This window comes from Balearica regulorum, chromosome 22 (genome assembly GCF_011004875.1).
Source record: "Balearica regulorum gibbericeps isolate bBalReg1 chromosome 22, bBalReg1.pri, whole genome shotgun sequence".
In the NCBI taxonomy this organism is placed as follows: Eukaryota; Metazoa; Chordata; class Aves; order Gruiformes; family Gruidae; genus Balearica; species Balearica regulorum.
The window spans coordinates 4810420-4835564 of NC_046205.1; the positions used below are offsets into that span (position 1 = coordinate 4810420).

The 25145-nt window shown below is 44.9% G+C and overlaps 2 protein-coding genes and 1 long non-coding RNA gene across 4 annotated transcripts; 2 read left to right on the top strand and 1 right to left on the bottom strand.

Moving 5' to 3' along the window:
- The first annotated feature begins 1270 nt into the window (after window positions 1–1270).
- On the top strand, window positions 1271–6808 carry MYCBP (MYC binding protein). 2 transcript variants are annotated; one of them, XM_075773655.1, is made up of 5 exons: window positions 1271–1355; window positions 1581–1653; window positions 3426–3474; window positions 4218–4347; window positions 6715–6808. In XM_075773655.1, exons 1-5 carry the CDS (start codon window positions 1341–1343, stop codon window positions 6757–6759), a joined length of 312 nt encoding a protein of 103 aa, XP_075629770.1. In that variant the 5' UTR covers window positions 1271–1340; the 3' UTR covers window positions 6760–6808. The 2 variants fall into 2 exon arrangements, with proteins under 2 accessions (XP_075629770.1, XP_075629769.1); XM_075773654.1 differs by having other exon boundaries at window positions 1289–1355; window positions 5304–6808.
- LOC142604776 (uncharacterized) lies at window positions 5581–9073 on the bottom strand. Its single transcript, XR_012838611.1, has 3 exons — window positions 9008–9073; window positions 8093–8398; window positions 5581–5924 (listed from the first exon to the last, which is right to left on the bottom strand). It is a non-coding gene; the product is annotated as an uncharacterized LOC142604776 (long non-coding RNA).
- RRAGC (Ras related GTP binding C) lies at window positions 9044–22223 on the top strand. Its single transcript, XM_075773652.1, has 7 exons — window positions 9044–9414; window positions 13808–14011; window positions 14729–14928; window positions 15820–15934; window positions 17703–17845; window positions 18983–19131; window positions 20150–22223. Exons 1-7 carry the CDS (start codon window positions 9148–9150, stop codon window positions 20299–20301), a joined length of 1230 nt encoding a protein of 409 aa, XP_075629767.1. The 5' UTR covers window positions 9044–9147; the 3' UTR covers window positions 20302–22223.
- Window positions 22224–25145: the final 2922 nt, after the last annotated feature.

The following is a 25145-nucleotide window of genomic DNA, read 5'->3' on the forward strand; positions in this document are numbered from 1 at the left end:
AATACGCATTAATACTATTAAAACTATTCGCTGTAGATTTTTCCCCAGCAGCTATTCTTCTCGCCTCCAGTATCACTCTACATGTATACATAAACACAGCCCTACGTAATTCTGCTTACACTGTAAAATTTAACATTGTGTAATATACAGGAACATATTTAAATGTATAGCGTGATTTAGCTGAGTTAATACTGCTACTGCGGCTTTAAATCTTGCATTTCTTGGTGCCTAAGTTTCTGTGGGCGGTAATTGTGCTAAGGCATGTTTTGCATTTAATGTCTCTGAAATAAAAAGCCTGGTATTTAATGCGCTCCGCTCTCGCTGTCTAAATAATAGAAAAATAGCATTTAGATGTTCACATATGGGATAATGCATTTGCATTTCTGTTGGTCCAGGACGAGATATACAAGAATTTGTTTTCCTGCTGCTGACAGAGAGGTTTTATTAACTTTTTTTTTTTTTTTTGCGTGGACACGGGTGATTCTATTTCATCCCAGCGCTTTGCCAACAGCAAAGCATCACGTAATTCAAGCGAAAAATCGAAGACATCGCAGAAAAGCGCGCAGAGAACGCGTGAAAAAGACCCTAACATCACGGGTACGAGATTACTCGGTTGGTCCTTTTAAAATTTTTTTTATAATAAACAGCTTTTATCAGTCAGCACACAGCACGGCGTTTCACAACAATAAACCGGTATAACCGCTTCCGTTTTTTACAGCAGGCCCAGGCCAAGAGGCTTTCTTTGCGATGCGAAGATCTCACGGCGGACCCTCCGGAGCCCCTCGGGCGGGCACCTCTGCGGCGGGACGTTGCCGCGGCCTTCTCCTCCTGCGGGGGTTCAGCCGGTTCCAGCCGCCGCTCGGGTACGGCAGTTAACCGACACGACCCAAGCCGCCGTTCCGGGAGCAGCGGCACTTCACCGGTTCGGAGACGCGGGCGGCTGCTAGACGTTGCTCCGCCCTACGGATGACTCCCGCTGCCGCAGCGCGGCCTTTCACCGGGGAGCCCCAGGAGCCGCCGGTCGCGGTACACCCCCACCCCCCCCACACACACACACCTCCCCGCCCCCGGCGCGGCACCGGCCGGCAGAGGTAAGCCCCGGAACCGCTGAGGTACCGCACCCAGCCGTACAACGGCCGCAGCTGGCGGGGGGAAGGGAGCGCAGCGCCGGCTTTGGCGCTTCGTGGGGCAGCGAGAGAACGGCGGCACCGAGGAGCTGCGGCCGCCCCCGCGGGGCCAGGCCCAGGGCGTTGCTGCTGTGCCGTCGCTATGGTAACCGCTGGCGCCGTACAAGAGTAAGGCGCAGGCGCGAGGCCGCGTGCAGGCGCGCTGAGGGGTCGATGGCGCATTACAAGGTAGGAGGGAGCCGGCCGGCCGGCGGCGCGGGGTTGGCGCGGATTGCCGCGCCGGCTGCGCGGAGGGGTAGGCCGCGAACGGGAGTCGTGTCGCCTCCGCGGCGGAGAGGGGGGCGGGCCCGGTCCAACGAGCCGTCCCCGTAGCTTGGAGGGGGGTGGGGGGGAAGGTGGGGGAGGCGCTGCCGCCGCCGCCGCCGATCTGACCGTGTGGGCGTCCTCTCTCAGGCCGCGGACTCCAAGCGGGAGCAGTTCCGCCGGTACTTGGAGAAGTCGGGGGTGCTGGACACGCTCACCAAGGGTAAGTCTCCGGCCCCGCGTCGTGCGGCCCGTGGCGGGCGGGGGGGAGCCGTTCCTCTCGGGGCGTCCCGTTCCCGCGGCGCAGCAGCCGGCCCGGCCCGGTTGTGGTGCGACCGTCCCTCGGGCTGCCTCGGCGCTTTCCACCGGCTCCGAGCCGAGCCGTTCGCTCTTTCTCCTCCGTCTGCGTGGCGAACGGCAGCGGAACTCGCCCGGAAGACTCGGTGCGGCGGTGGCGATGGAGCCCGAGCGGGGCAGCGGGGCAGGGTGCGCTGGGGGAGGGCGGAGGAGCCGTTTGGGGACGGGGCCTGTGGATCGTGGTGAGTTTAGTCCTTTCTGGTGGTTCGTACGTAGCGTCGGGTGTGGGTCGATTGTTGGAGACGCGCGTGGAACAGGAGCGGTAGAAACACCGTAAGGAACGGGCCTGTCGCCTCGTGGGGTGCGTTGGGGAGCTCCGGTCATCGGGCGAAGAGCTGTTCTCCATGCTGGCTGTAAGGAAGAGTTGGATTTCTGGGGGGCTGTTATTCTGCCAGAGTTCTCCAGAGAAAGCAAATGCTTGAGACAAAATAATAGCAAATGTGTTCTTAAAAACACTCTATTTAAAGTAAAGACTCTTTCTTGAGTAGAGCTCGGTGCTTCTCCTGAAACGGATGAACCTGTAAGTTCTGTGAGAGTGACCCTCCATAGCAGAATAGGGGAAATAATGATGTTAAACTTGAGGTATACTTGGCCTTTCTGTATGGCTTAGTATCTCTTAAATCCTTCTGAAGTCGTTCTTGAGAGCCTTCCCATCTATTAATATTCTCATCTGAAAAATATGTTGTTTAAAGAGGGAGCGGCAGATCCAGGATGTCAAGCAAATAGGTGCTGCGCCCAGACTCTCAGCCTGGCGTGTGGGTACTGTTTGTTTTCTCTTTATCATAATACTAAGCATCCTATGGAATGGCAAAACAAGTCTTCCGAGCAGCGTGGCATCTTAATTTTGTTTTTAACTTAAGTGCTTAGCTTAAAACCAACTTGGCTGTGCAGCCTGGACATCTGAAACTGGGAGGAGGGCATCTAAGTACTTATGAAAGCAGACATCTTCTATAGCCACACGTATACCCCTGCGAGGAGCGGGGGAGTGGTTATATTTGGGAACTCTTGAGTATTCGTGTGACTGAGTTCTCCAGCTATGGAGTTGGTATGCCTATGGCTAGTTTTATTTAAGTTGTCAGGGTACTGCAGCTTGTGCCTGCCCTCTCCAGCATTCTGTTGGCCGCTAGAGCCCCCATCCGTAAAGATTATCAGTGTCACTTACTCTGCCGATAACCGTTTAGTTTTGTAGCTGTTCGATGGAGGTTTGCTTTTATGCTGGAAGTTAGGGAAGTGCTGATGATGTCCTGCGGTTCAAAGATGTAGCTTAAGTGGAAGTAATGGTTTATGAGGGGAGAGTCTCAAAATAGTTACAATTCAATTTTGCTGATGAAAGCCAATACTAGGGTTACCTGTGGAATAGGTAAAAAATGTCTAGACTGTTTTGTGTTCTGTGCTAGAATAGCCAAAGACTCTGGTTAGAGGATCAACAAAACACTTCTCTAGCTGTTACTGGGTGGGATGCTCTGTTCCCTCCTGTACAGCAGACCTTTAAGTCAAAGTATATAGGTGAAAATCTTGTTAAACAGAAAAATGTGCTGTGTGGCGTGCAACTTGTATGCCTTCTGACTGTTGGTATGTGTTTTAAAAACTTGGAGTTGCATGAACTTCTTGCAATTGTTGAATATTTTCTATTTGCAGTGTTGGTAGCCTTATATGAAGAGCCAGAGAAACCAAATAGTGCACTGGAGTATCCTTTTTCTCTTCTGTGAATTGTTCATAGAGACTTGACGCGAAATCGCAGTACCGCTTCTGACTCATAGGTGAACTGGAGAGGCTCGTTAGAAGACTTACGTAGAAAGCATGGCTTTTATGGATGCATTTTAGCTAATAATTGCATTATTTCAAGCTAACAGAAAGTCTGACGGGATGCAAGAGAACTGTGCATATTGGTATGCCAGCAATTATGAAGTTATGGGCCATTACAGAACAGTTACAGTTACACCTGCAACATTAGGTTTGAGTACTTACAGTATCTGTGGCTTCTGAAGTTGGCTTTTTCATGCTTCCCTTTTTTTTTTTTTTAATAAGAGAGGGGAAAAACTTTCTGTCTTTTGTTTCTTGCTGTTTTAAGCAACCTCCCTTTTTGCTAATTGCTTCTATTTTTTGGTGATTCCTTTTAAGTCCTCAAAACTTCTGCATTTAAGAAAGGAAAAGAGGAGGGTATAGTAAAACATAAGAATTTGTCCTGTCTGTACTGATGTCTTGTGTGGGTTTTTCGTGTGTGTGTTCCTTTTTTTAAGGAATATACCCATGAACCTGAAAAGCTTTCTTATTTTTGTAACTTCATCCTGTAGGATGAAAAGCATTGTAGTAATTAAGTGGTTTAATGCAATTTTGGTCACGTGTATTGCAGCACTAACTTTGTAAGTGTTAAAACTAAAATATGGTTATGCTATCTAACTGAAGAAATACTTAACATCTAAATATCAGCTTTCTGAAGCATCATCTGGGAGCTTCAGCTCCTGAGAATCCAGAAATAGAGGCACTTCGCTTGGAAGTGGCAGAGATGAAAGAAAAATACGAAGCTGTGTTGGAAGAAAATAAAAAACTGAAAACCAAGGTAAAAGTCTACTTAGTGCTCCTTACTAGTTCCATGTTACACAAGAAGAAGAATACTTTAATACTTAGGATACAGCTAACTTTCTTCCGTTAGAGTAACTGATAAATGTTGTTGCGTTGTTTAACCTCATGACTGAGGAATGCTGGTAGAATTCACTGTAGTAAAGATTTATTTTTTTTTATGGGACACTTCTTATATCCTATAACATAGAACAGTATTGCTAAACTAGGGATTTTATTTATTGAACGTATATGTTATCAAGGCTAATAACACGTCTTCCTTCAATCCTGTCTGGATGTGTTTAAGTTGTCTGATATTATGTAGCTTGTTCTTTCACAAGAGTTTTGAAAAAGGAAAGAAGCTAATGTACCTATTACAAAGGCTTTCAAAAGGCAAACTGAAGGAGGACTATTGTATATTAGTTTGTGTGACCTGGCATGGACTTGCACGTGGCAGGATGTTACCAGTGGAGGAGCTCGTATCCACGTGGAACAGTAATTTGCGCTTTTCAGCTAAAATGACCCTGGTATTCCTCTAATACTGCAACCACAGTCGATCTGAAGTGCTAGCTAATGCAGAGCCTTTCTTTAATGGGTCTACGGGCTGTCTGAAACAGCTCTGAGATGCCAACAACTTCCCCTTACCGGAGGGCACTGACTGTAAACCTAACAATGCTGAAGAAGGAAACCTTTGAGAACTTTAATAAGCTAGTAGCTTATGTGCCACTACGGGATTCCATCCGTTTGTGGGAAGAGGATGGCTGATGTTACATGTGAACGTGCCTATGGGTTTTTTACCGGGAGAAAACCACCCCACCTTAGTTCTGGGAGAAGGGCTTCTTGGGCATTACCCCTTTGTGTTTCTGTCTGGAGTGCCCTCTTGCTGTCCTAGTAATTCTCCTCCTTCTCTGTTACCCACTGTGAGTCCTTACAGCTACATTTGTTATTTCTTACTAGGAAATATGGCAAAGAGCAGAATTTTAGGGGGCGTAGCAATAGACCAGCAGTTCACTCGGCGTAGCCGACTTAAAAATGCAACCGATAGTAAGTAGACGCATGAAAGCAGAGTAACCTGAGTCTTTGTGTAAAGAAATCTTTTAAAGAAGTCAAAACTTGTTCCAGGAAAGTAAGCCTTTCCATAATCGTGGGTTTATTTGTGCTTTCACCTTCTTCAGCCTTCAAATGATAGCTCTTTATGTGTCTTCCAGTATCCATATTTTTGCTTTTTCCCCCCTTTCTTTTCCCCACCATCTTCTGCCCGTCATTCTGACGCGCTGTAGAAGTTCACACGGACAGATTGCAGGGAAGAACACTACCATTAAGCTTTTTTTGTTGTTTTTCAGCAGTCCTCTAGCATAAAATACGTGCCTTTAACTGTGCATTTATTGGTAACTTGAATCATGTCCAAATAGGTGGTGTTCTTCTGTTGCATTCATCTGTGAAGATCTGTTCTTCTTACATTTATTGGTCAGGATGTCAGGTGGGGGGGAGGAGTGGGGCAGGAATTCAATAGTTAGGCCCTTTGTGGAAGAGAAGACTGACTTTGGATTGTATACTGGCCATCTTTTGTGGTAAAATCTACAAGAAAGACAAAAAGCTGTTTTACTGGTTTTTTGTTAGCGGCATAGCGATTGCTGTAATTTAGTGTTGCTACAAGGAACGCATGGGTATTTTAATTTTCTTATGTGCTTTGTTTATTTTTAACCTACTCTTAGCAGGAGAGGGGAAGAATCTTAACTGAGCAAACTGGACTGGCATATTTCAGAGGTTCAGTCCTAATGCTTGAACTGTTTTTTGAAGCTTGAGCTTATCTTTAACGTGACTGAGGTGAAGTAAACACCTTTATGTGTTTCTTTGGAAACAACTTTACAAGTAAAGGTCACGCTTCAGTGCGTAGTTGCCGAGGCCGTGCTCTCCGGAAAGCGTAACGAGAGCTAAATGATTACAGGAAATGTTAGTTTGGGTACTGTTGCTATGAGAACGACCACTGAGTTTAATCATATTCCAGTGAAATCAAAGCTTATAAGACACTGATCATTATCAACTGCTATTTGAGATTAAAAGGACTTAATGAGACCTAGAACAGGAAACAGGGAAAAACTAAAGGCTAGACCTATATGCTTGAAAGTGCATTGTAAAAGCCTGCTTGTTATAGCTGTGTGATTTTACAACGTGACAAACTGGTGTTTTGAGGGAAGGGTTACTTAGTTGCCTGACTGGAAAATGGACTTGCATAAGTATCAGTGTTGGATTAAAATGCACAAAGTAAATGGAACATTTCTGGACCAAACATTTTCCTACATTTCTTAATGGAGAGAGCGTTTCTGAAACGTTGCAGCTAACTAAATTCCTCTCTTTAAATCCACAGCTGGCTCAGTATGAACCACCTCAAGACGAGAAGCATGGTGAATAACAGTAGTTTCTCCTTTAATGCCTTGACTTAATAAAGGGCTTCCTGAGAACTGCAGTCCTCTTTTTTTTTTTTTTTTTTAATTTCTTTAGTACTTCATCATCTTAAAGGAAAAAAATAAAAAATGCAATATCATGAGCATACAGCTATTTTTCTGTAGCTGCAGCATCAACTGATGGATTTAAGCATACTGGCCCACTTTGCTTTCTGTGTTTAAGAAAAGGTGATAGTTATGATTAACTTGTAGATAACTCTGCCTGCCAACTTTGTGTAAATTTTGCATTGTGGTCAATGGTCATGTAAAACTGCTGATCTCTCTCCTGGTTTTCTTTTAACTGGAGGGGGTGATGTGACACAGGTGGACCGACTGTGAACTGAAGCAAGACCTCCAAGGTATATTCTGAGTTGGTACTCAGGACTGAGGTTAGGCTTCTACTGAAACTGATGCGGTAACTCTCTACTCAGAGGAGCACAAAAGGAATGAGTATAGTTAAGTGATAGACATAGCATGATGTTGGAGATGTAGTATCTACTGAACGTAGTTTTTTTAATTTGCATGAGGTGTATCTATTTCCATACAGTTCACATCTCCAATCCTGTTTCAGAAACTGGGCCTTGGAGAGTTGATCCAGATACCGCCTGGACACTTCTAAACAGAATACAAAATTATTACTTGTAATGGATGGCCTGTGTAATCAGTGTGGCACATGTAAGAGTACTGTGCGGAGAGTTCTGCTTTCTGATTCATTTAATGGGGGGAAAAGAAAATCTAGGCAGGCAGAAAAATCCAAGGGGGGTGTGTGTGTGACTTGCGATTTCTAATTTCACTTCTGTTCTTTGGCCGGTTTCCCTGAATTGGCTTCACAATTCTTCTGAAATGCAAAGTTGTCTTTTAAAATGTTTTTTTAAAGAGCTGCATTTTGCTCTTATCCTAAAACTAGGTACTTTATTTTTCCTGTTGTATTTAAAGTGTGTGTGTGGGGAAGTGCCTGATTTATATATTAGATCTACTGGTTATTAGTTTAAATTCTTTGATTCTGGGATGGGTTTTGCAGCTTGTCGTACAGGTGTGTTAGGATGGATTAGAACTCTTGCTAAAGGCAATGTATAAACTGAAATCGAGGGCTAACGAATGTAATGGTTGCTTACCTTACTAATGTACCTACCACTGATCTGAAGAGAGCTAAATGAATGGAAAATTCTGTATTAAGTCTTTAAAATGACCTCAAAACCCCCCCCATGCTGAACAAACAAAAACCCACGCAGAAAAAAAAAAATGTTCTCCCCTCTGCAACAAAGGAGAGAAGAAAGCTCACTTGTAAGCTAGACCATATACCTAGCATTAAGTTGTAGCATGTTGGAACGGGGAGAGGATAATGCTGTAGAAAATGCATCACGTAGCTGAACGTGTGCTGTGAGCAGTGTGACTGGAGGAAGACAGAAATAAACGCTCTTCGGGGCACATCTTGCCAAAGAAGCAGCAGGCAGGTAAGGTGTTTAGTCGAGGTCTTTGCAGGGCGTGAAGGACTCCTTGGTCAAGATGTCGGGCATGAGGGCAGTAATATGTGCTCACGCTTTTCATGGCTGTATTTGCTTCCCTCTGAAAACAGTTTGATCTTGTGAGCCTTAAATTAGGATTGTACTGAAATAAGAAATACTTGTTAAAACCTCACTGGAGCTGTCTGCCTGTACAAACGATGCCAGTAGAATCACAGAACCGTACAACGGTTTGGGGTGGCAGGGACCCCATCTCGTTCCCTGCCCATGGTTGGGGGGGTTGGACACCCTCCACTAGCCCAGGTTGCCCAAAGCCCCATCCAGCCTGGCCTTGAACACTGCCAGGGAGCCAGGGGCAGCCACAGCTTCTCTGGGCACCCTGTGCCAGGGCCTCAGCACCCTCACAGGGAAGGATTTCTCCTCAGATCTCATCTCCATCTCCCCTCCTGCAGCTTCAGGCCATTCCCCTTGGCCTGTCACTCCCTGCCCGTGTAAAATCCATGACTGTTTAACGGCCGTCAGGAACGCTCTCCGAGGCAGGGGGATTGCCTCACGGAGAGCTCCCGTTCCTCGGCTGGCGGTTGTTTTTGAGGCACGGCCCCGGGGGCGGTACCGGGAGTGCGGCGGGTCCCTCCTCCTCCTCCGCCCAGTACCGCCCCACCCGCGCGCCTGGGCCGCTGCTCGCCCCGCCCCTCCCGCTCACGTGCGGCAGCGCCGTCAGGTGACTCGTGTCGTCTGACCGGAGCCATCCTACCTCGCTGCCTTCCTGAGCCAATGGGCGCCGCGGAGCTTGATGCCGGCCAATCCGGAGAAGGCTGTGTTGCGTCGGGTTGGGTTGGCCGGGCAGAAGGAGGGTGTGGGACGGGCGCTGGAGGGCGGCGGGCTCGGGCGGACATGGCGCTGCAGTTCGGCGGGGTGGGCGCGGCGGGCACGGCTGAGGAGCCGGCGTTGGTGGGGGGTAGCTTCGGGGCTGCGGACTCGTTCCCCAAGGACTTCGGCTACGGGGAAGAGGAGGAGGAGGCGGAGCTGGAGGGAGGCCCGGGGCCCGGCGGGCCCGGTGGCGGAGCGGGCGGGCCCGGCGGCGGCGCGGGCGGGGCGGACTCCAAGCCGCGGATCCTGCTTATGGGGCTGCGGCGCAGCGGGAAGTCCTCCATCCAGAAGGTGAGGGACAGCCGGCGGCTCCCCGCCCCTGCCTGCCTGCCTGCCGCGCTGCCTTTCCGGCGCCGAGCTCTCTCTCCTTTCTGCGTTGCTGCTTGGGCAATTTCTGCTTTTTTAACGTGGGCGCCGGTGGCGAAGGGGGAGCGAAGGGAGGCTCCTGCTTAAAGACGCTTACTTCCCAGAACGGGCTCCGATCACGAGCCCCGGAGAGGAAGGTTGAGTAGCATAGGTCGTGGCCTTTGCAGTTCTTCACTTCGACGCTTCAGAAATAAAAAAAAAAAAAAAAAACAAAGCGAAAATTACCGGCGTGAAATTTATCGCGAGGTGTTTTCTGACGGCTGTGAAAGCACCGCGAGCGGTCCAGGTGTGTGGTGGTGAGCTAGCGCTTTCGGTCGGAAGAAGAGCTGCTGTTCTGCCTTCTGGTCCTTTGAAAGAGACTTCTGCTTTTGTACGAGCAGAAAGGCAGCCTCTGGTTTCCTTTAGTGCGCTAGACCGAGCAAGCCAAGGTTGCGGGTCGAGGAGGAAATAAAACGGTTTCGGTGCCTTAGTTTGTTGGTAGCTTTGCGAAGTCGCTAGTGTTTCTTAATAAAAATGAGACAAAACCGACTGTTTTCATTTGGCACGTACCTCAAGAGAAGCGTAGCGCTAAGAATGATCCTGGTTCCTCAGTGCAAGTGTTGTATTTGCAGTCCCTATTACAAAGATTTTAGGTGATGTTTTTGTAGGAAGGCGTTACTAGTGAAATGTGGTGGTTCTCAAGCTCCAGACTTAGGGGCCTCAAACTTGCTCAAATGCAAGCGTGGAATCCTTCGGAGATTTTTATGCAGACTTACGACTTGCGTAACTGGACTTACTGTACTGTCCTTATGTAATAGGAACCTGGAAAGTGTTCAAACAGAGTACCTGATTGGGGGTTTTTGGTTTGTTGTTGTTGTTTTGGTTTTTTTTTTTTGTCATGGTCACTGGACTTGCAGCTCTACCTTCATAAGATTAGCATAAATATATTATTGGGGGAGGACTTTGCATGTGTGTGGTAGAACCTAAAGCAGCAACTTGTTTGGAGCTGCTGTCAACCTTTCATTTATACCTATTTTTCTTTCAAGGTGTTAAATAAATGAATTGAATTGGAGGAGTAGGCAGTCAGAACCAGCTCTCTGTCGTGCTTCTGTAGCAAGCTCTAATACTTAGAAAATCTTACAGCAAGATGTAATACAATGCTCCTGATAACTAGTGAATTTCTTTAAAAACTTTGTCTGTCTTGTCTTCCTTTTGCTGTACTTACCCTCTTCTTTTGTCACCCCGTACCCCCCCAAATCTCTTCTCTGGTAAAAAAAGACCGCTGCTATTTCTGAGACAATCTCATTCATTATAGCGGCTTAAGAAATCCACAAAATTAAAGCAAAGATTCTGGAAACTGTGAAAATGACAAAATGGTTGCACGTCTTACTGCTGTCAGGGAATGCTTTGGAAGTTGCTTTTTATTGTAACCTGTGAAGCAGCCGTTCACCTCCAGTTAGTAGATTGGTAGCACAATCTTGCAGTACTGTACCTCTTCTTTCTTTTTTCAGGGACCTCCTTCCATCTGCCTGTGCAAATTCCTTTCTGGACATCAGGGCAATAGAAATAGTCTAATAGTACCTCGTGAGAAAAAAAGAGGTTTACTATGACTGGGGGGGGGGGGGGGGAGGAGTTTGAAAACCCATTCTGCATTTGGACTTCTAGGTAAAGGTGCCTATTTTTATGTGCAGAATGATCCTGTGCTGCAGTGGGAGACTGGCTGGTTGTGAAGGGCAAATTGCTTTGGCTGTACAGACTTCATCGAGGCATCCTTGCGGTGGCCTGGGACGACTCCCAGCGAAGGGTTCTTCCCTTTGGGTTACTTGGACGGTGAAGATTCTTAGAAAAGTTCTGGCTCCAGTTGTTTCCCTTCTGAGGAAAAGGGTGTAGATAGGTTCTCAGATAGAAATCAGTTATTCATATTTATAGACAAAGTGTCCAAAAAAAAAAAAAAAGGGACACTATCCTAGATTTGTTACTTTGTCAGCAACTTGCAATTCCTGCCTTAGATACTCTTCTTGCAGTTTGTAGGTGCTGCTACAATGTACCCGAGAAGGTGTTTTGCCTGGGAGGTTATATTGGATTGTAAGCTCTGGTAGTAAAGATGTTGTGGAAGTCGTGCTTGTCACTTGATGTGTAGGATTATTGTTTGGCGGTCTAGGAAATTTTTGTTTGTATGGGTCAGGCCAACATTTTAGCTGGAAGTGAAATCCTGAATATGGCTGTTCTCTGATTTGTAGTAAAAGACCCCACCAAATAACCCCCCCAAACGCATGCTTCCTTGGGGAGTCCGTTAAAAGTTTAGGGTAGTGGGAATGAACGTGTCAGACAAATTCGGCTTGCGGATCCAAGGAAGGGTAACTACATGAAAATTGAGACATTGTGAGTTTAAAACAAAAAAACCCAAACAAACAAACCCAAAGAAAAGAGCAGTCCAAAAACATAGAGGCATTTTAGAAATACTGCATCAGGAGTGCAGCTTAACTGCTGCAATGAAAAAATAAAACTGAGTGGTGCTGTAGAGAAGCTATAGTGGAGAAAAGGTTGATATGTAAGGAAATAAAAAAAAATCTGAAAACTCAAGAGATTATGGCAGGTGAGATGTGAATAGGAAATTCAGAAGGATAACAAAATCTGAAAGAGTGTACTACTAAGAGTGCTCAAGCTGACAGTGAAAAGTTCTTAAAATACAGTTAAAGCAGGAAATCTGCCAGGAAGTCAATGAGACCGTTGGATGTTGAAGATATAAAAGGAACACTTGGGAATGATAAAAGCCATAGTGAGGAAACTCAGCAGGTTCTTAGAATTTTGCTAGCTTTGCTCTGCCAATTGTTTGGCATTGGTGTTAGCTGCGTGCTTCCAATCGGATGTTTCCGCAGCCTTTTTATCTACTTTATTGAAGCTGTGTAAAGCGAGTAAGAGTCAGAGTAGATGTTACGTGATAGAAATGGAATTTATCAAAACTGTGTCCTGGTTCCCCTGTTAGTGTAAAAAATAGATGGGGAACATTGATTCAATGAAGTGCGCTGCTTTGGGAAGGAGGGGAAAGGGGGACGATGGCATTGCTTCTCGCAGACTCGTCTGCTTTAAGCTGGATTTGCTAATTCTGTCCTGCTCCCTATGGGAGATGCTCAGTTCCAAAGAGAGAACGTTGATTTCAGAATGCTTTAAATCTGTACTGCGAATCCTGAGGAATTTCTGGTCCTTGCAATACAGCTGCTACGTATCTAGAACTGTTCTTACTTTTCCATACAGATGTCCTGCTGTTTAAAACCTCATTTAGATCCTGGCTTCCTCATATGTTTGCCTTGAGGAACTGATTTTTTTTTTTCCCTTGGCCTTAAAAAATCTAGGCCGATGTACGACTTTGAACCTCACTAAATGATCCATTAACTATGCTGGGTGTGGAGTTGTTTGTCTTGCAGTTTTTTTGACAGAGGTTGTTGCGCTAAGTCTCCTTAATGGGTGACTTCTGTAGCTGTGCGATATTACCAAGTGCCATATAGGAAACCTTTCTTTTTGCAGTCCTAGGGTTTGACATCTTTATGTTTGTAGTGACTTTTGTAATATATGTTTGAGTTGCTTTAGCGCAGTGTTCGGTGTTGAAACCGACTGCTTTTGCTGTGGGGTTACATGCTAGTTCTATTTGTTCAGGAAAGGGCTACGATCCCAGCAAGGCTTTTTTGAGTACTAGCAATGAGTATGTTTTTCATCACTGCAGCTAAACCGTTTACCAACTAGCGTGAAAGCTTTCGTTGTTCCCTTAGGTTACTTGAAAGGAGAGGGTCAGCGAACGTATTTCAGTTGTTAATAGATAGCAGACTACTTGGCTGTTTGGGTCTCTCAAACTGAGATGTTATTTTTGTACGCTTTTGTTGTAGTTCAGGAACAGTCTGATTATATTGTGTCGTAACACTTGACACCAGACTAAAAGCGAAGTTTCCTTTAGGAGTTTCTAGGACTGGAAAGGAACTGTTCTTAGAAGCTTGCCATTGCTTAATTAACATGGTGGCTTTATACCAGATCTGCATTGGCTAATATAGCGGAATTTGAAAATGCTGCGTTAGACTTGCAAGGAGGAAAGAGTAACTGGGATGTCTGTGTCTGTAGGCAGTAGTGTTATTTAGACTTGGGAAAATGTTTAACTGTGTTCGGTTGCTCGGTTCTGGTCAAGGGTAGGTTATTGCCTTAGCTGATGTAGGAAGCTGCCTATTTGCTAAAAAAGGAAACTGTGCACTTTAGAATGGAGACACCTATTTGTAAGATTCAAGTCACAGAACTTTCACCAATCTCTTCTAATAAGATAAAGTCAAGACTATTATTTGTGTTCTTTTAACAGGTGGTGTTTCACAAAATGTCTCCCAATGAGACTCTGTTCTTGGAAAGTACCAACAAGATCTACAAAGATGATATTTCCAACAGTTCATTTGTAAATTTCCAAATATGGGATTTTCCTGGACAGATGGACTTTTTTGATCCAACATTTGATTATGAGATGATCTTCAGAGGAACAGGTGCTCTAATATATGTTATTGATGCCCAGGTAAATACAAATCACTAAGAATCACAAGGAAGTTTTCTTTTTGCTTTGTGTGCGAGAGGAATGATCGAGAAGCTAATAGTTTGTATTTTTAGATAAGTTTGTAAAACATCTGTTACATATGAAAGGATGCATTGGCAATCTAACTTTTGATGTGTGGTTTTTAGTTTTGTGAAGTGACTGGAACATACACTCCTGGTGGAGAGAGTGGAAAGGGGCGAGCGCTCTGAATTTGCCTTTTCTACAATAATAGTGAGAACCTGCTGTGCTAGATGGTCTGAATTATCCCTTCCCTCTGCTGTTGACTGCTGTGGAGTTCATTTAATAACAGCACGCTTCTGACCACAGTTTCGAGTACTGGTACTATTGGGTATCTGGTAGCTCCTAATGAACTTAGGAATTGCACCGTGGGAGATTACCTGGTTATTAGGACTGTCTTGGAGATCGCTGCCACCTTTTGCTGGAGTTGGAGTGTAACCTGACTTTTGATCTGAAGCCTAGTTTTGTGTAGCTGTGTATAGCTAATGCAACTTAATTTACATAACAGAATCTAAGCTACTTGGATTTCTGACACTCCAAGGTATTCTTTTCTCCCGTACTTCTGTTTAGTTACAGAAGTGAAGCGAAGTTCTTGCACTGAAATATTTTGTCCTTGTGCAGAATGGATTAGTTATCGGAGATAAAGCCTTGTCATTCATTCCTGACAAAACTGATTTACAGGATGACTACATGGAAGCTTTAACAAGACTCCACATTACAGTTTCAAAAGCCTACAAGGTCAACCCGGAAATGAACTTTGAAGTTTTTATTCATAAAGTTGATGGTTTATCGGATGACCATAAAATAGAAACTCAGAGGGATATTCATCAGAGGGCTAACGATGACCTTACGGATGCTGGGCTTGAAAAACTTCACCTTAGGTGAGTTAAAGGTTTTGGTGTATGTGATTCTACTGTTGCTGATATGCATACAGGCTAACGGCTTTTAGATGTAATAGTGGACGGACAGGAGCAAGGCCTTGTTAGTTTCTTAATAGTGCACAAAGCTTGCAGTTATTTGTTATAAAATACCCCGCTGAATTTGTGGCCGAGCCTCAGCTGTTAGGCTGACTAAAATAAGGCAGGCTACTGTATCAGATTGCAATCAACAGATTTATTCATAAGCTCAATGATAATTCAAGGCCCTTTTGCATATTTTTCATTTAGCATAACGGGCCAGATTTGTACGTGTGGCCTGGAGGGGCGGGGAGGGGAGGGAGAGGGGAAGCTGCCTGCCTTCGAGTCCTGGCTAGCACTGACTTTTCAGCGTGATTGGTTCTAAAAGCTTAGTCTCTTACTTGATATTTGGCTCACTTTTAAGGTATCTTTACCAACGCCTTTAAAATGAGCTATCTTTTCTCTGGTTTTACTGCTATTTTGATGCTCGTGGAGCCTTTAAGTATTGCCAGTATCTCTCTGCATTAGTGCGAACACAGTGGAAGGCCAGGAATGGGACTTGAAGAAATCTAGTTGAGCGTTTAACATCTGTGCGATAAGTATTGTGTAGGCAAAGTGTGTTGTGAAAGCATGTGCAAATTTTTCTCTCTGTTTGCCTGTCTCCTGGGGACAGGGGAAGTCTCTTTTACGTTTAGTCCAGTTGCTCAGAAACAAGGTTCTTGGTGTGGTGGCCAGGTATATTTGTGATAAATGCATCCCAGCTAAATCATCAGCCCTCAATGTTAGAAAATGTAGCTTTAACATTTCTATTGTAATTCTGAAATATTCTTGAATATTTGTTCTTTTTTCTTCCTTTTCCCTGCCTCCTCATCTCAGCTTTTATTTGACCAGTATATATGACCATTCAATATTTGAAGCCTTCAGTAAAGTGGTGCAGAAGCTCATTCCACAACTGCCAACGCTGGAAAATCTACTAAATATCTTTATATCAGTAAGTGATAACAGAACTTTGAGTGAAATACACGGAATGGTAAAGCAAGTCCTTCTGCTAAGGAACGCTGGCTAGATCTGCCCTTGGGAGACTCGGGTGGCACTCGTGTTGGTGTACTCTGCTGGCCTGGTTGTCTGCGTTAGAAGCTCTTTACCACAGCTAAATTGTACTGGTGCGTGCTTTGTGCGTGTTTCCCTAACTACTGACAAAGCATAGTTTGGCTGGTTATAACTGTTGATATGGAAGTTTTCTGCCAGCACGATACAGTGATTAGCCCACTAAGGCACTTAGTAGTCTAACGTAGCTGTACTGGCAAAAGACTATTTTTGTAACATGAACTTTGCCTTGAACTAAACCATCTATTTCACGTGGCCTGTGAGACGTTTGCCCTTATTCTTTCAGTGTTTACGTTTCTTATAGAATTGTGTCATAGAAATTTGCTGCTGTATACTTCAAATCAAATAAAATACCACCCTAGAGACAAGGCTGAAGTAGCCTGTCTCATTTAAGTTATGTCTGCGAGGCTGTTGCAGGCAGGTGGGCAACACAGGGAAAAACACTTGCGATTGAGAGGGGCTGTGCGGGTCAGGCGTGTTGCCCCGTGCTACTGTATAATGCTTGTTTCCGGTGTTGTTAGAGGACAGTCTGTAATAACCTGGCCCAGTGGATAAGGGGCGCGGTAATGCTCACCCTGCTCGGTGCCATGAGGGTACAGAGCGTGGCCCTGGTGCCAAAAGGATCGTCTGGATGTCCTCGGGACACTGCCTTGGGTATTCAGATTCGCTAGGAATAAGCGATAAGGAATATTTCTGGTGCATAAATAGAAGTTAAGCTTTGCCAGACATCCATAGTGTGTATGCGGTAACTTGCTTAGCAGCAGAAGTTTCTGAACTTAGTATGAGCACGCGCGCTTTGCCAAAGTGCTCGGTTACAAATGGGATGGTACAATTGGCTTGGTGCTTTTCCATACCCATAACTGCCATAATGCAATACTCTTCGTGGAGTCATAAGTTTAGAAGCTGACTTTATTTGCTCTGCATGTTAAACTACACAGCAACTGCCTCACATAGAAACTGAACTGCCAAGATACTACAAGTGTAAAATTTAAGTGTCAGCATACTACTATGAAGTAACTTGTCTCCGAGCCTGGTCCACCAGCTGGTTGTGAATGTGTGGCTCTTGTGAGGCTAACAGAACCACAGAAGAGGAAAGCTGCTGAATTTGGGTTCTGGAAACATAGTGAAATGTAACCTTAATTATGATCTGATAAATAATAAACTAAAAAGAACTCTAACCGAGTCCCCAGCTTTATTTTTGTCAACTTAGGCTGAAGGAGGGTAGATTTAGATTAGATACATTAGGAAGAAATTCTTTGCTATGAGGGTGGTGAGTCCCTGGCACAGGGTGCCCAGAGAAGCTGTGGCTGCCCCTGGCTCCCTGGCAGTGGTCAAGGCCAGGTTGGATGGGGCTTTGGGCAACCTGGGCTGGTGGAGGGTGTCCCTGCCCATGGCAGGGGGTGGGACTGGATGGGCTGTGAGGTCCCTTCCAACCCAAACCATTCTATGATTCTATAACTAGAAGATGCTGTCAATATGTACTATGGCATCAAGGGTGTTGCATTTATAAACTATATGCTCTAAATCTTGATTCTGTCTTAAGCCTCTAAAGTGGTTACATTTAAACCTTTTCCTGCTCTTAAGAATGTGAAAGTGTATGAATTAAATGCAGTTATTCTAAAAATTCATCCAAATTCTTTCTCTTTCTGAAGAATTCAGGCATTGAAAAAGCTTTTCTCTTCGATGTAGTCAGCAAAATCTACATTGCAACAGACAGTTCTCCTGTGGACATGCAGTCATATGAGTTGTGCTGCGACATGATTGATGTAGTGATAGATGTTTCCTGTATATATGGGTAAGTGATGAATACTCTTAGGAAAAAAAGTCCTTAAAAGTTGTAGAATAGGTTGCAAACATTGTTTCCACTCGTGGCCTTAGACAGCCATCTGACATTTGTAAAAGTCAAGTGTTTCATGTAAAATATGAATACTGCTGTGTCTCATCTGGCATGGTGGGCGCAAGTATGTTAATACTTGCGAGTAATTGGGGTCGATAGCATGCCATAGCTCCTAAGCGTAACATTGCTTTGAGACTTGCCGCTATCTGAACAGAAGAGCTTTTGCGAGGTCAACACAGCTCTTGCTGACTTTCTCTGAGGGATGCATATAGTGCTTGTTTCTCACCATTTATGGCTGAATTATACTTTACAACGGGTTTTTGAAGTGGCTCTGGAGAAGCGGTAACTTATTTTAGAACTGTGGCTGTAGCCTGGAAAATACAGTGCTGCTGAGAAATACCACAATGTTTAATGGTCTGTCTGCTGATGGGTAAACTCAGGGTTGTGTAACTGTTTTTGTCTTTTATTTCAGGAGTGAGTGCTTAGAAGTAGCTTGCGATACATCTTTTGCTTCTATGGGGATTTAACTAACGCTGATAACTTGCAGATAAAAAGCACTGTCCTAAACTGTTCTTGTAAATGCAGGCTGGTTTAGCTTGAGACCAAAAAGCGTCCTGCTCCCTGTTGCACTTACCCCCCCACCAAGGAAGCCTTTGTATTAATTTACCAAAAGTAATTTTGCTGAGATGTAAACTCAGTGAGGCAGCGAGTAGCACTGACTTCTTGATTTGAAGGTAAACTACGCTATGACTAATGTACTATACTACTTCCATTAAGAATGCTCAGCTGTAAGCTGAAAACAGGATCTACTAAACGGCCACAGCTCTTAGCTTGATATCAAAAGAATGCATGCCGATAGCTTGCTCTTAACTGCTCATCTTAGATACTATCTAGTGAAGACTTCTACTCTGTTTAGGTCTAGCTTTCCCGAGAAACTTAAGGTGTGACAATAGTCTTACCTGCGTTGCAGGTTCTTCACTTGCTTGCCGTTTGGTGCGAGCAATATTCTTCTAACTGCATTTAACAGGTGTTTGTCTTAAAGTTACGTATGCATGCCTGCTAGATTATGTCCTGGGTTAACTCGTTCTTTCTTAGGTTAAAGGAAGATGGCACTGGAAGTGCTTATGATAAAGAGTCAATGGCAATTATCAAGCTCAATAACACAACGGTCCTGTACTTAAAGGAAGTAACAAAGTTTTTGGCATTAGTTTGCATTCTTAGAGAAGAGAGTTTTGAGCGCAAAGGTAAGGACTTCCCCCCGTTGAACAGCTGTTTTCTAATGTTTCAACTATAAAATACTAATATGGCTTTCCAAGTCACCTTAATTTTTGTGTAACTAAATTTGTTTAATTTCTTCTGGGAGGAATTTTCTCCTTTCCTAGAGATAGGTATAAAGAGGTTTTATTTTTATTCTTTTGAATTATTGCTTTGGTCGCTGTCCTCCTGCTGAAGTGACTTGTGTAGCTAATGTGGCTTTTGTCACTACCATCCGCTATAGTAGAATCAGTAGAATGGAGTAATGCTTATTATGTTCTGCTTGACAGCTGCTGTATTGTGAACAGCCACATTCTCTATCACGGGTCACAGTGATGTAATTTTTTTTTAATGTATGACTGGAAAAATCAACAGTGGTAGGCTAGTACAGTAAGTGGTAGGAACTTGGAACAAAGTGTTTAATACGTTGCGGGTCTAACCAACTATATAGCTGCTTGGACCTGTAGGAGGTGATGGTATGAATGGTCTTGCATATGTTACGGGGTAGAAATGACAGCGTAGGCCCTAATCTCAAAGTATGTGACTTAAATGGTGACAGTACTTATCTTGGCATTTTAAAAAGAGAAAAAGCAGATGTGTTCTTTTAAGAACTGTACTGTATTTGATCTCAAAGTTTATCTCACCACAGTTAGGATATATATCAATGACATAAAGCGCAAGATAACATTTCAGTAATGGTCGTGCTGTACTAGCATGTGTTTTGCAGAGTAGAGTCTTGTGTTGTCCCTTTACCTGCTGTTTAATTATGAATATACCTTGCATTCCAAAGGAGAACCTTTTTTTTCTAAAAACTGAGACTATCTAAATAAATACTAGCATCAGTAAAGCTTTGTTAAATCTTCTGAATCCAAATTCTTACTAAAGTAAGTAGCAAAATAGCTGTTGGTTAAATGAAACATTTTATATTTATTTTGAAGCTCTGTTGATTATGTAAATGTGCCAAGCCGAGAACAATTTTTCCTCTCCCCTCCCGCTCCTTTTTGACAGGTCTGATAGACTACAATTTTCATTGCTTCCGCAAAGCCATTCATGAAGTCTTTGAAGTAGGTGTTGCCTCCCACAGAATCTGCAACCATCAATCAAGCGCCTCAAATATGAAAGCAGTGACTCACAATGGCACACCTAGGAATGCAGTCTAGCGGAAAACTGAAGACGTTGGATAGACTTGTCAGCTCTTCACTCCAAAGTTTTGTGGAACAAGAGAAGAGTAGTCTGAAAGCCTGAAGTATGTTTCACAGGAGAAGAGTGGCGGTAACTGTGGAACAGCAGCTTGTAACTCATGTTGGACAACTGAAACTACTGTAAAAATACTTTGAGGCCAGTGGAGTTAGAAAAGCCAGTTTGAAACCAGCTTTATTGCAAGTGCAGTGGTTTTTCAGTTTGGAGTCCTATTTTAACAGTCTGTCTCTGACTGATTGCCCGGTCAAAACTTACAAACGATGGAGTTGAGTTTTGTGTGAAACACTGAATAGTCACTTGCTCAACTCTTTTTTTTTTTTTTTTTTTTTTTTTTTTTAAATACGTAGAATATCCACTTTTGCTTAAGTTTACCCTTTTGTCACAGGGAAAAAGAAAAAACAGGTGGTGTTGTTATTTAGGTTTGTGAAGGTCAGGCTTTTTGTTTGGTGAGGCTGGTCTCACAAATCATTCCATAAAGTAGTTCTTGCTCTTGCCGGTGTGCTCAGAGTATTCTCATGAATTCTGTACTTGTTAAGTGGATGCAAGGTAGAGCTCTGTTCTAGCGATTCTATGTTTGTTTGGAGAGCTGACCTGGAGCTCCATTTTAAGAGATCATGATACTTTGCTTTCAGACCACACTTCTTGGTATGCCCCCTTTGATGGAAGGGAAGTATTAAAACCAGAAATAAACTACCTGCTCTCCTTTGCAAAAATGGATGTCATAAATCTGTGTGATTAATCCCATTCACAAAACAACTGCATGGCTAACTAAACTGAAATGTCTGCCATTTGTTGGAATAAAGCAACCGCTTTCAGCTATTCCCAAGCGAAGAAATGACAAAGTTACTGACCTTTGATGGTGGATCTCTCTCTACCCTCTGACTGATAATCAAGACAATTCCTAGGAAAATGAGGGCGTTATCTTTGCACGGCAATTAAATATCAGTGTGCCACAACCTACTAACAATAGTGGACGTTGAAAGTGCGTTGATTCTGTACCGTGGCAAACACTTTCTTATTTGTCACCATGCAATCTGAATAGAATAGTATTTTTTTCTGATTTTGTGAATGCTGGCTTTCATACTATGGGAGGTATATCTGAATTGTTTTAATCTAATTTATTGGTATTGGTATTATTACTGCAGATGTCATTCTGTACATCAGCCTTGCTATGCAGTAAGCTCAGCTACTGGCCTGTAAAGATCTTGCCTCTTTTTACCTGTCCCTATGTGTGTATAGGTGTTGCGAAGCCACTGGACCAACTGACTATACAAGTGCCGCTATAAAAGTTTCTGCAAGAAGATCTGTAACTGTAAGCGATCTCTGCAACCGATGTATTTATGTGGTCAGAAATAACCACAGGATTGCTTCTGTGCTTATAGAATGGATTTTCATTGATCTATGTAAAAATGAATACACATGCATTAACATTAAGGTGTACGCACATACTGTGTAAATGTTCTTCCTTTGTTTTAAAGATGTGGTATGATACTAAATACATAAAGGATTTCCTCCAAAAGTTACCACAGTAAGCAGGAGACTTGGAATTCAAGTGCTCTAGGTCAGTTCTCTTAACAGCAATTGTAGTTCTGGACCTAGGCTGAGCCCCTTTTAGGTAACGGAACTGCACGTTTGTGGGGTTTTTTTTCCTAAGGAACTGCTGCGGGCTTTTAAGATTGTGTTTTGTAGCTTGCAAGCTCTATCACAGTGTTCTGGTACTCAAGGTGAGAGGAGAAGTAATTGGCAAGATCACAGAAAGGAAGAAATCAGTCCCATGTGTGTAGTGAGTTTTCCATGGTCTAAGTATATGTGTATGTTCCTCTTCTTGTCTTCACTCTCTACATGATTTTGTGCTAATAAAATGAAAAAGGTCAAACTGTAACACTATTGTTTCTGTTGGAGGGTAAGACACTTCAACAAAAGTCTATAGAGCAAATTTTAAAAAGCCATGTTATCTTCCCAGTATTTTTAAAAAAAGTTAAATATCACCTTTACAAGTGAGGCTTTAAAATTTTTAGTCAACCTTAGTTTTCCTCTCAATTAAAAGCTGACTCCAAACTTGAATACCCAATTTTCAGAAGACGCCTCTAGACTATAAAGGCATATAACTGATGAAGTAACTTGTTCTCTTCTTTTGGTTAATGCTGAGACTTAGGTTCTGCCTTCTGGTGTGTTTGTTGTGGTGTGGGGTTGTTTTTTTTTTTTTTTTTTTGGCTTGGGGTTTTTTTGGTCAGCATTACCTTACTCTGGAATGGTTTTGTTTACTATAAAGGGTAATGGTAGCATCTCTAAACAGATTACTGATTATTTCCACTAATTACCTGAACAATACTAGCTTTAAAAGTTTAATTTGTCTCTAATAAGGAGCATGGCATTTCTGTAGTTCACTAGAACTAGTCCTAACATTAATCAATTTTGGTCAGGTGCTGCTGTTCAAGTAGAGTGTTACTTAACCTGTTGCAGTTTTTGGTTTCTGCTGAAATCTTTATGCTGCCAGGGAGGGAGGGGGAAGGACAGGAATTATGCTTCATTTTCTCCCTTGTGCAGGGACCTGTCTCCCCTTCCTGTGCTGAGCTGCTCCAGGGAGAGATCCCGCTAGCGATAAGGGAAGGCAGTATCACAGTCTGCCGACTGAAGGAGAGGGTCAGGTAGTGCTTCACCTCTCTGCCTTCCCCACCTTCCCCTCTGAACCTGTAGTGGTACGGATGCTCTGCTTTGAACCACCGAGGTTGTGTGCTTCTGAGGAGAACAGAGCTGTAGACAGGGGGAAGGGGGGGGGAAAAGGTGACCAGCCTGCAGGGAGAAGGAATAAAGTGTTGAAGTGTTGAAGACTAAGGTGTAATCCCTCGCAAGATGCCTTTCAAAGCTTCGAGGTGTTCGGCACCAGGTGGTTCCTAATCGCTGGCTGGGCTTCTGGTTAGCAACAGTGCCAGCTGTAGCACGGGAAAGGGAAGGAGGGAAAGGCCGAGCCTGGGGAGAGGGGGCAGAGTGATAAAAGGTGGTGTGCAGCTCCCGTCCTGGGGCTTGGAACGGGCCTGTCGCTTGGCTGGACGAGCCAGCGCTCTCCGCTCCGTTCCTGCCAGCCCTCACCGAGTCTAACGGGCAGCAGCTGTAGGCGCGGAGCGGGGTTTGCCTTCACGGGCAGGAAAGGAGCGCGGGGAGAACGCTCGTCACGCGCGGCCGGCGGCGCAGGGCCCGCCCTCCCTCCGGGGCACCTCGTCCCGCACCGGGAAGAGCCGCGGAGGCGCCGAGCGGGCCGGGGCCGGGGCTGAGGCCGGACCAGCCTGACGCGTCCGGGGCCGCAGCGCGGTCTTCTCCCGCGGTAGCTGCCCCAGGCAACAGGGGGCGCCCAAGTGGCGCGAAGGCAACTGTCTGTCTCTCGGTTTCCGCGCGGAGCTTCCGTTGATTTCCCCGCGGCGGCAGCGGCGCGAGCGGGCGGGCTTTGTGGCAGCGCGGCGCGAGGCAGCCCTGGCGCGCGGCCGGGGGGGAACAGCGACCCTCGCGCCGTTACTCGCCTGAGGGGCAGCTCGCTCCAGGAGCGTGAGTGTCCGCGTGCGTGTCAGTGTCCGCGTGTGAGTGTCCGCGTGTGTGTGCGTGTCCGTGTCCGTCCGTCCCCGCCGCGTGTCCCGGCTCCGTGCGTGCCGAGGTGCCCACGGCCGGGGTTGTTCCGTCCGCTCCCCGCCGTGCGGGACGTGACGGGCAGCCTGAGTACGTGACGTACCGCCCGACACCTGCGTGGGAGCGGCCTTCGCGAAAGATTTTGTGTTCTCTTTAGCGGGCGATGGTGGGTTGGGGGTTGGTGTTTTTTTTTAAGCTCCGAGTACCTACTCGCGGTAGATGGCACTCTTGTAACGCCTACAAGAAGATTGCAAACCCCGTTTCCTTTCCCAGAGCCATCTTCCTCGCTTGCCGCCTCGGGTAGGTCTTACTCGGGACAAACACGAACCCCCTCGCTGCTCGGCTCTAGGACAAGTTCAGAGGTGCTCGTAGTTCTTCCTTGAAGACTGAGTTAACTTTTAGAGCAGAGCAGCCGAGGAAAACTTCTTTAAACTTTTCTGATTCAGGTGCTGTTCCTGTATCCCAGGTAACGCGTTTCCTTTTTCGTGCTTTACGCTTCCACTGACTCCTGCTGCTGTGCGTACGGCCGTCTCCTCCCTTCCTTTCTCTTTTCCCCCCGTGTTTTTTTCCCTTCCCAGCACTGGTTTCTACCCCGAGAGTTGGAAATGGGTGGCGGGAGGGAAGCATCCCGTAAAAAGCAGTTGTAGAGGTGCCTCTTCTGGATGCTGGGGTGTTTTCTTGAGTCAACTTACATTTGGTAAAATTGTTTTATATTGTCTGGATAAGTAGGATTTTGTTCTCCTGTTGGTTTGTTCAGGTAGAGAGTAAATGTTTTTTACTCAAGATCCATCACGTTAGGATTTTTTCCTTTATGTTACGAACAGAGTGTTTTTCCACATCTAGATCTATTAGTGTATGTCCTTATTTTCAATACGACTGTTCACCTTGGTTTTGCCGCTATGTAATATTCTTTTTAACTTCAGCGCTTGTTGAACTACACCACGTATGTGTAAATGGACCGTCAAAGAGGAGGTACAGAGAGGACGGAGTCAAGCTGTTCTTTAGAGTGGCTGATGGTACGATGCGAGAGAGTGACGTCAAGTTGCAGCGTGGGTAGTTAAGATTAGATGCTAAGGGAAAAAAAGTCTTTGCTGAGAAGGTGATCCAGTCCTTGGAACAGGTTACCCAGAGTGTTAATGGGTCTTCATCCTCGGATGTTTTTGAGCTTCAGCTAGGAAAAGCTAGG

Coding starts and splice junctions, on each gene's coding strand:
- MYCBP (XM_075773655.1), top strand. Junction 1,654..3,425: donor GCTGGACACGCTCACCAAGG/GTAAGTCTCCGG, acceptor TTCTATTTGCAG/TGTTGGTAGCCTTATATGAA. Junction 4,348..6,714: donor ATAAAAAACTGAAAACCAAG/GTAAAAGTCTAC, acceptor TTAAATCCACAG/CTGGCTCAGTATGAACCACC.
- RRAGC (XM_075773652.1), top strand. CDS start 9,148: ATGGCGCTGCAGTTCGGCGGGGTGGGCGCGGCGGGCACGGCTGAGGAG. Junction 14,012..14,728: donor TATATGTTATTGATGCCCAG/GTAAATACAAAT, acceptor ACTGATTTACAG/GATGACTACATGGAAGCTTT. Junction 19,132..20,149: donor AGAGAGTTTTGAGCGCAAAG/GTAAGGACTTCC, acceptor CCTTTTTGACAG/GTCTGATAGACTACAATTTT.